Source organism: Lepeophtheirus salmonis, chromosome 1 (assembly GCF_016086655.4).
Source record: "Lepeophtheirus salmonis chromosome 1, UVic_Lsal_1.4, whole genome shotgun sequence".
Lineage (NCBI taxonomy): Eukaryota > Metazoa > Arthropoda > Copepoda > Siphonostomatoida > Caligidae > Lepeophtheirus > Lepeophtheirus salmonis.
In genome coordinates, this window is record NC_052131.2 from 39549549 (window position 1) to 39559786 (window position 10238).

The following is a 10238-nucleotide window of genomic DNA, read 5'->3' on the forward strand; positions in this document are numbered from 1 at the left end:
CACTCCCAATATTCAAATGGTCATTGTCAAACACAAATTCAAAGTGTGTCTCAATCGATGGACTTACAGCGGTAAGCAAATCATATGAAGGTTGTGCTGGATGCGAGGCGATTTCAGTTACATCAACATCAACAATAGTTGGTGGAGTCATGTCTACAGGATTTTTCATTCTCTACTGAGAACAACAATTTCTTCTCATTGGAGGGTAACTTGGAGGTATTTACTTTTGCATCATTCGACTTAGGGCTAGCTCCCTCCACTATTGGAAAGGGGTAGTCAGTCCTCTTCAGAGGAGGATACCAATTTGTCATTCACGATGTCAGTCACTAAAGAATAAGTTTTTTTCATTCTTAGTTCCCCAGGTAGCACTTTTTAACAGTTAGATCAAACTCGATATTATTTAGTGTAGCAGTATTCAAGAGGGGGATAATATGAATGGCCTCTTCTTTCAGGACGGCACTTAGTAGATTTGAGTACTCCTCATTAATCCACCCGATTTCTCTAGCCCGGGCTGCTAAGCTGAGGAAATTAAAAGTGAGTGGCCCTGGCCACCTAATTGGGGGACAAATCCGTCGGCTAGTATGAGACAAGAGGTTATTCATAAACTCTTCTGGGAATACTCTTTCATTGTCCTTGTTATGCCCCTTCACTGTGATATAGCACCGACCTCACAGATATACGAATATTAACCCTTGGCTTGAACTCTAACTGCAAGACGGTTCATTCAAGGAGGCCATTATCTCGCATTTTTTAACATGGAGTAGATCGTCCTTATCTCTAGAACTCGGAAGGTATGCAATTTGCAAAGCATAGGCCTCATACTCAACGGAGTGGGACACAATTGCATTTAGTCTCGTATATAAAGATTTTTCAAAAATAGCATCACTAACTGGACAAGTTTCATCACAGAACATGTACTTGACCATGATTGCTTACAAAGAAAAATGAGAGTTTTAACGTAAGACACTTTTTTCGGATAACAGCACACAATAGTCGGATAATAGCACACGAACGGGACAGGGAACAATGCAAATAAATTATTGAAACAATAGATCAAGGGTACATGCCCAAGTGCTAGAAATATAAAACTGATAGGAGCAATTAGTTCAGAATGACAAAAGTTACGGATATTAAGCACACAAGAGTATATAATCTTATAATGACTATAGTGGGGGGTAGGTAACACTTCAGTGAATTAAAAATTACAGAAAAAAAAGTCGGTAAAATGGGAATACAATGTATAAAAAAGGAAAAAAGAAATTCAAATCAATTTAAGTAGAACTTTAATAGGGGTAACAGTAGTTAATATAATGACAACCAAGAATCCCAACACGCTAGACAATTAAGTATTATTATACGTAAATAAAAGAAACTTAGTAATAAAGGAGATGATCCACAAGCAGGGAGACTACACCATTGAGCACTGAAGTTTAATCAAATAAGAATCCAGCTATTTTGAGTAATCTAGCGACCAATAGTTAATTTCGGGTAGAACCAACACAGTATACAAATAATTAATAACAATATAAGCGACGAATTTATTGTGGAGTACAATAAAACTTAAACACAGAAAATGTATAATCAGATAAAGTTATCTTATAAAGCCTCTTATGTAGCAAAATTTCTAAATACCAAAAATAGAAACTAAAATAAAAGGAGCAAAAGAGAAATACGTCTACGCGTAAAACTATTTCATTGATAAGTTTCCTTGATGCATATAATGAATGATAATATAATGTATTGTCTACCATATGAATAATTATATAACCTGGACACTTTAAGCCTGACCCCTAATAAGTGATTTCTTTATTACTTATGAGTCCCTTTTGTGATTGGAAAACAAGTGAAAGATTATTCTAGACATGAAAGATAATGTGCCTCCCTTTTTTTGATAGTTTTGTCTGCTATTTCTATTCTGCTATTGCTTATAAATAGTCATTGAGAACTATGAAGTGATTATGTGTTAAAAAATACAAGTGACTTCTTAACTCCTGTAGATGTTCTTGGAATATTTGAATGTTGTTACCATTTCCAAGCTTATTGACTCAGGAATAATCTTCCAGCAACTAAATTGCTTATTAGCATAAAAATTTAAAATCTGGGATTTTTACAAAAATAATTAAATTACTAAGTGTGTGGCATACGAGCTAATAATAAGTTGTTTGAATGAAGACAATATTGAAAATGTATTAAAATTATATTAATATTATTTGATTCATTTGGTTTTATTTTAGACTTGCAAATGCTATTTCGTTATTGAGATTCTTGTTAGGCGAGTAGAGCCTTCAAAATCATTCCTATTATTAGTTAAATAACTTTTATTGGTTTGTATTACAAACTATTCTATGCTATATAGAAGTGGGAATGCTTTAGAAAACTTGATTTCCCTAATATTATTGAATATATAGGCTCAAGAGAGAATTGGCAAAATCACAAGGCAAAAGAGGTTTATTCAAGGCATCATTATAAGATTCCGTTGTGTTAGCAAGATAACATTGAACTCTATTTTATTATATTCAAGATAACGACAAATTAAGATCTTATTGTTAGTTTATGTTTTTCAAATGATCATTTAGTACATAATATCCACTTATTCTTAATATATTATTGATTTCTTCCATATATTAAATTTATTTAAAAATGTATGTTCTGAACTATTTTTTTAATATTAAAAACAAACTTTTATCGATTTTTTAAAAAATTAATTTTAGTACCGTAATCGTTGAAGGGTAAAAATTTACACAAACAGAATTGTCTAATAAGAAAATAAAATACTATTATATGATGTATTAATACAATTTGTTATATAAATTTGAATTCCTCATCTGACTTTTCCGTGACGCCATCAAAATAGCCAGTACAAATGTAAACAAAAGCAGACACACCTTATATAAAGTCACCTTGCATATCAGTTCTAAAAACTTCAGTTAAAAAGTTCAGTAATTGACTTATAAATTCACTTAACTTTAATTATTCTGTTTTTAATCAGTTCTATAGACCAAGTGTCTTAGAGATCAGTTCCAAGGACTTATGAGACCGTTCCTAAGACTGGACAGGACTAGACCGAATAAATAAGAGCTTAGACAATACTGGCCACGACTACTCCTTGGTGGTGCCCTTGACTCCAAAACCAAATTAAATACGCAAAATTGTAATCACTGCATAAAGTACCTATTTCTCTATTTAGCTAATATGGAGGCAAAAAGAATTTTGGAAAAACAAAATTTGGCGGACTTTTGTGACTTATCATTTCATACGATCATATTTTATACATTTGGATATCTATTTTTATTTCAAATATTACAATTTTACTAAATTTCAATTAACCCATTCATGTATTTAAGTGTTTCATTGAGTAATACACCTGTCCCATCGTAGATAGATACACTTATAGTCAGATAAGTGATAACGTGAATTGAATGTACAGTTATACAAATGAAATGATCATCGAGTTTTGAGATTCAATATCAGAAAAATGGTAGAACATATAAGAATTTACGTCATATATTTTTAACAATGCACTTTTCTAATAGATTTCACGAGTATTTCTGGGTAAGTGTCGAAGCCAGGCTTATATGACTCAAATTTACCACGAAACCTTTTTCGCTCATATGCTTCCCAACAGCAGTTTCCGACAACTTCGACTCGAAAAACACTCCCAGAAATGCTTCTTCTTCTTCTATGTACCTTTGAAACATAGAAACTGTCTGTTTTAAGGATATAGCATACTGCTGATCCTTGACAAGTAGAGCCATCCATTGAGAGACCATCAATGACACCACCTCTCAACTGAGAAGAATTATTGTAGTCATAGTCTCCTGATGCTTCTTCATCATAATCATCATAAATTTCATCAAATTCATCATCGAATTCACTAATTTCATCAGAGCAGTATACTTTAGGTCCATTTTCGTTGTATCCACAGTTGATATTTCTAAAAATAAGTTTTGTTTGTATTGCTTCAACATTCCTCGACTAATCCTGTAACACTTACATACCTGAGGAGTTCAGATATATTGCCCACGGATGAGGGCACACTTTGCCTGTTTTTTAGAAGCCAATCAACTGGCCCACAATCCTGTAGTTGAGTGCAATTTCGAGATGTTTTCTCTGTTGAAAAGCTCCATAATGAGAGGAAAGAAAGAGATGTTGAAATAAAATCCATGATGAAATTTACGAACAAAATATGCAATGCGATGGTTAAGTAAATTTGTTATGCTTCAATACATCAACTGAAGAATTCCTTTTATAACACAGTCAGTATTTTTGCCTTGACTTAGGCATTTTGCTTTATAAAAAACAGGTTCTTTTCCAATAATTTACTTCTAACCTACCATATCAAGATAGACTTAATATATATAATCAACGCTGTACGTCTTTAAAAATAATTGAAGGACTTTTTAGAACACTCCTTCTATGCGTATAATGCTCTGCTCAGATGGTGGTATGTTTCAATAGAATTAACAATGCTTCTTTTAAAGTATAAAAATTATGAGACACATATAAATCAATTCTTTAAAAGTTGATCGAACTCTTAAAAAAAAAATTTGAGACAGATTTAATAAAAAGATCAAGCGAATATATGTTACTTACACTCGTCTAGATCTGTGTTACTCATATGCTCCTAACTTCTACGCAACCCATCTGACGTTGTTAATGATAGTCGATAGATAAGTAACGCCAAGCTGATTAAAAATGTAACTAAACCTTAATTTCATATTCAGTACAATGATGAAGACTGTCAGCTCCGACGCGAGAGAAGGATAACAAAAATTGAAGGTATTTATAATTTAAAATCGCATTAAATAAATTTCATTATAGAGTGTCTCCGATAGAAGTGAAAATTCCGTAAATCAGAAACAGAAAAAAGTTTGCTGGTCTATAAAGGAAAACATATGACTTGGACGAGAAAAAAAATTAGTGGGAATAAAATTAACATGCGAAAAAGAGTCTAAAAGAATATTTAAATTATAAAAGATATTTAGATATCTAAGAGAGTAATAAGATACCAAAAAGATGAAGAAAACATTGGTAAATTTAACAATAACTTATTTTTTAAGACGTGAGGGCTGGGAATATAAAAATATTGGGCAACTACCAATAATTCAGTTCGATATATCCATAATAACATAACCATTAATAATCATTAATAAGAAAATAACGAAGCTTTATTAAGACTAATTTATAATAATCTATGAATCAATTTAAGCAAATTTTGTGAATCTCAAATAGGGTTCCAAAACTCGAATAAAAACAGTGATTTCGCACATTTTGAAGAAAAAAATACGGAACACGAATAGAAAAATTTACAATGCGACTAGATTCATGGGAAATGAAGAATAAGTAATAGCGCATTCTTTTTCATAAAATCAACATAAGTAATAATAATTTGTAAATCTGCGCGAGTTAAAGCTAATAAAATTAAGAAAAAATCCCCCCCAGAAATTGTTCTAATAAATCAAAGACTAATTTTAAGGGGGGGGAAAATAACAACTATAAATAAACATTTGATAAAGAAATCACAGAAAGCAGAAACATTGGCAAAATTCACAGAAAACAAATTGTCTAAGACACAAGAGGATTGTTATCTTTCATTCCTAACTATTTGATGCCAAGTATTTCGAATGCGCTAAATCAAATTCATCCAATGATTTTGCAAAGGAGACGCAAAATCCTTTAGAAGCTGGTAACAATGGGAAATCTAAAGGAGATATTTCCTTCTTATCTGAAATATAATTAAAAAACAATCATTAATAAAACTAGAATGGACACTTAATTAATTAATACAATACCCTCAACATTACTTGAATGATACGAAGATGAAATTTCGAGCCATTCTCTCCATCTTTTAACAAATCTATATTTTAAGAAAAAAATTACAGGTTTTACAAAAGATATATTTTCTGCTATAATTAACTTACTTATCTCCACGCTCATTAATATGTTCTAAAATTTCATCTTTAAAAATGGGAGGAGGACTAATTAAAAGTCGAGTCATACTTTGAACTATTTTGATTACTACCATTTCATTATACATCCATGAATTTTCTTCTCCATGTTTAGTGAACTTCTGACTTTCATATCCTGCCTCGTTAAAGTAAGGCTCTTTAACTAATATAAGCCCTTAAAAAGTAATTTTTAAAATTATTTAATTAATATAATAAATTAGTATAAAGTGAACAGTAGGACTGGCAAAAACACTCGCTTTAACGTAATAAAGTAGAGGCAGGCGATTTGCACATATTGTGAATAATATTGTCCTAAATGCAGACTATAAGATCATAAATAGAAGCCAAGGTTAACTTGAATAATCAGTATATTAGACGAAACGTGTTCAGTAGGAAAATATGATAGAAGTCAAACAGAGTGTGACTAAATCAATAGGATTACTTTTAAAACTTGTATTCGATGTTGGTTTAATGTTAAAAAAGTAGCTTAATTGGTTTTAACGCAACAATAATCAAGTTAAGATATTTTTCTAAGGTACATAAAGTTACTACTCCTTTTAATTTAAATAGCTTTAACGATTGAAAATCTCTGATGAAAAAAATATGAATAAAAGCACACCTTGTATTGATAGAAGGAGCTGAAGAAGATTTGAGTTAGGTGTCCATATTTCAGTACCTTTGCCACTCCATGTTCCAAGAAGTGATACACACACTTTACCCTCTTCATACAAATTTGGGTTCAAGCGATCACTGCAGAAACTAATATAGAAGCACGTAGGAGGAGACTTAGGATAATCGGGAGGTAGTTGAAAGTCGAAAAAGAATACACCATCGTGGTAAGGTGTATCTGAAGGACCTTTTATCATGGCAGAGAATAAATCTATGCGGTCTTCATATCCTTTCAGAACAATACCAGATGGTAGACTACTTGAAAGTAATTTTGCTTCTTTTTTAACAAACTTGAGGAAATTTTTAGGGTCTACAGGTTCAAACAGCGAAACTTTAAAAGTATGCTCCTGTGGAGCACTTTCCTCAATTTTAAATGTACCATTTTTGAAATTCAGTACAGCTTCTAAAGGAAGAGATTGAAGTTCAACAGGAGACAACACTTCTTCAGGAGGAGAAACTACGGCTTTTTCAACTTGAGGTGCCTCAATTTTATGTTCTCCTTCTTCTTTGGGAAGAACTGGGGAAATGTCATCATAGGTCAGTCCAGTAATTGAAAGCAATATATCGAGATCCTTATCATGTTGTATTTCTTCTAGTATAGAAAGTTGGGGTACCATTGTCCCATACTTTTCAACTATAACATCATAAACATACGCTAACTTTAACTTGAATAATGAGCATATCCGACGACACGTGTTCTACAAGAAAATATGATAAATGAAGTATTTTTCCCTAAATAATTAGTGCTAACAGATTCTAAAAGTAAAATATATCAACCCCGAATTAAAGAACATAACTATATGCATGTACATCCAGACTCTTCACACCGATATCTCATAGCTTGCCTTACCTCATAAAATATATCTTGTTCGTCATTAGATGGAAGGGAATTTTCTTTGGCATTTATATTTTGAAATTCACTGGTACTATTAAATAAACGGCTTATCTGATCTTGAACAGCCAATTTATTTCCAGCCACTTTATTTAATTTTCCAGAAGTACGATCTATAATATTTGCAAATTTTTCCAATGCAAAATATGAAGTACCTATAGACTTTTCTAGAACACAACAGTCTTTATATATTTCCCATAGCTTCTCTAACATAGCTGACGTTTGAGGTTTTGAGGCCTCAGAGAAATTTTCTTCGAGTTTTTGTAGCGAAGTCCTTATTTTTTCAAATAGTCCAAACACTATTACTCTAGGACATTTTTCAGATACGATAGATTCACTTAAAAAAAAGCAAGAAAAAAACAAACTATATTAAAAAAAAGAAGATATCGTCAGAATTACCTAGTTTTTTCCGATTCTCCAGAACCAACCAATTTAGTTAGCATCACCCAAGAATCCTCTTCAACCTCATCTTTCTCTTCTCCTTCAAAGTCGGAATCATCATCCCAAAGTTCACCCTCATCAGAGTCGTATTCTCCAACTTTATATAAATCCTGTGGCCAACATTCAGTGGTTTTTTTGTTGGCCCACCACACAGTCACTTTGCCATTAGGATAAACCTCTATAACTTCACCACCCAAACCACCTTCAGATTCTTCATTATCAAAATTTGCTACCTTGATTACTACAGAACCAGGCCTATAATTAAAATCCGGATGGTCTCTTAGATCATAAACTGACTCTTCAGACTCTCCAACATACGACGGGCTAGAAAAATACATACAAACACATTTGAAATCCATTAAGTAATATTAAAAAAAATCATAATATACCTTGGATCACTTCCAATCTGATAAGTATGAAACCATTTGATTTTAGCTATTCTTGATTGATAGTCCACGTGTTGTACGACTCCATAACTTTGTAGACCTCCCAAATCAGAAGCTCGAACAACAAATTCACCAGTAAAGAATTCTTTATCATCTAAGTGATGGATGGGGTATAACTCGCTAGAATCAATTCCCTCTTCTAAAGATCCATCTTGCCAAAGCACAGAGACTTCGGCTTTCGTGCGTAACGCTTCAACAACAACAATCTCACCAGGACGAATTTTAGGTATAACTGAACTGTAGCAACTCGGTAAATTAGAATATAATTCTGCGGTAACACTTTTATTCCTTTTTTTCAATCGTCTCCTTAACTTATTCACACTGATAGAGACATTACTCTTATTTATGGAGTTATTGGGAACGGAGAGTGACTTTGATTCTGCTTCCTCTTTTTTAACATCAAATTCTTTAAGTTTAATGGAATCCACGGGTTTTGATTCACCATCCATTTCATTTGCTAAAATCTCTCTCTCACGTTGGAGCCATTTACTTTTAGATAAAATAACGTCCTCCTCTTTAATTTTATAAAAAAAAACGATCACCGATTTGGAGGGTGCAGGGGAAAAAATATCCCAGTATCTTGGTTCTAAAGAAGAAAATAAACTTTTTGATATTATATTATTCTACATTTAAAGAAGTCAAATACAAAAGAATAAGACATGAGTATGAATATGAATAAGTAATACAAGAGAAATACTCGGGAGTTTTGACATTGACATTGTATACTTAAAATTATATGTACCTTTTGAGATCTTCGCCCTGGATGATATCTGGAGCTATTCCATCTGACTCGTTCCCAACACAGGCCTGACATTGCCAATTAACAGAGAGTTCACGGACTTGAGTCTTTAAAACTGTGACTTTAACAAATTTCATGGGTTTTTTACTCATGAGTTCCTTTAACTTATCAGAACAAGAGAACCACTCTGCTCCTTCAAACTCTCTCAAAGGTCCAGTGAGTATCATGCCTGGATAATAATCTAACCTCTTGAACAAAGTGATCTTTTGCTCTTTATCATTCACATCATCAAACGTAGAGATGACATTATCATCCACAACACATCTCGAGATATCATCATGAAAAGCAAGTGCAACATTCAATTTGACTTTCCGAATCACTCCAACCCAGGGTCCTAAACAAACAGCAGAGTTGGTCAGAAAGGACTGAATGGGCTTTAAATCCTCAGAGTTGATATCATAAATAACGCGATCATTGGAGCATTTGATTGCAGCAGATGTCCTTACTTTGATTTCTCGGCAATACCCCGTTTGGGATCGTTTTCCAAGGGAGTCCATTCTTCGAACCACATCTCCAGGCATCAGACTCCGATTTCCTACAAGGATATAAGAAATGAGCAATGCATTCATTCATACTGGTCCTTTCTACCTAGTTTCAGAGAGGAATTCAGATGCACTTTTTCCTCATACTTGGGATACCAGGAGACCAAAACCTCTCCTTCCTTCAGATGCATTCGATCCTCGTCCTCATCCTCAGAATCATCGAAATTCAACATTTCGCAATCTCTGACCACGGTACCAAAGACAATGTTCCCTTTCTTATCCAGATGATAGACCTCATCCTCATGGAACAGTTGTGCAATCTCCTCTTCCCTTCCTCTACTCATCTCGCAGCGTAGCCTTTCTCCTCACAACAGAATAGACACAAACCCTAAAACTACTTCTTCAGTTCTACAAGAGTTCTTCACTCACTCACTCCCAAAGAACTGGACAATCACTGTACGAGTAAGTATTCTTAATTCCACTTATTACTTTACTTATAAGATTCCTGTCCTTATAGTTTTTCTCTTCTCTACTCACTTTGTTGTTGGATTCCCTGGCTAT

The 10238-nt window shown here is 33.1% G+C and overlaps 2 protein-coding genes across 2 annotated transcripts; both read right to left on the bottom strand.

Annotated features, from left to right (window-relative positions):
- Nucleotides 1–3264: 3264 nt before the first annotated feature.
- LOC121128189 (uncharacterized) lies at nucleotides 3265–4732 on the bottom strand. The gene is made up of 2 exons (XM_040723769.2): nucleotides 3999–4732; nucleotides 3265–3934 (listed from the first exon to the last, which is right to left on the bottom strand). The coding sequence occupies exons 1-2, from the start codon at nucleotides 4163–4165 to the stop codon at nucleotides 3511–3513; spliced, it is 591 nt and encodes a 196-aa protein (XP_040579703.1). The 5' UTR covers nucleotides 4166–4732; the 3' UTR covers nucleotides 3265–3510.
- A 414-nt stretch (nucleotides 4733–5146) lies between these two features.
- On the bottom strand, nucleotides 5147–10238 carry LOC121115859 ((E3-independent) E2 ubiquitin-conjugating enzyme UBE2O). The gene is given in 10 exon segments (XM_040710061.2): nucleotides 5147–5725; nucleotides 5793–5857; nucleotides 5922–6123; nucleotides 6568–7315; nucleotides 7468–7846; nucleotides 7909–8274; nucleotides 8340–8920; nucleotides 8922–8982; nucleotides 9139–9730; nucleotides 9784–10238. Coding segments are annotated over 10 exon segments (3360 nt in total). The 5' UTR covers nucleotides 10022–10238; the 3' UTR covers nucleotides 5147–5597.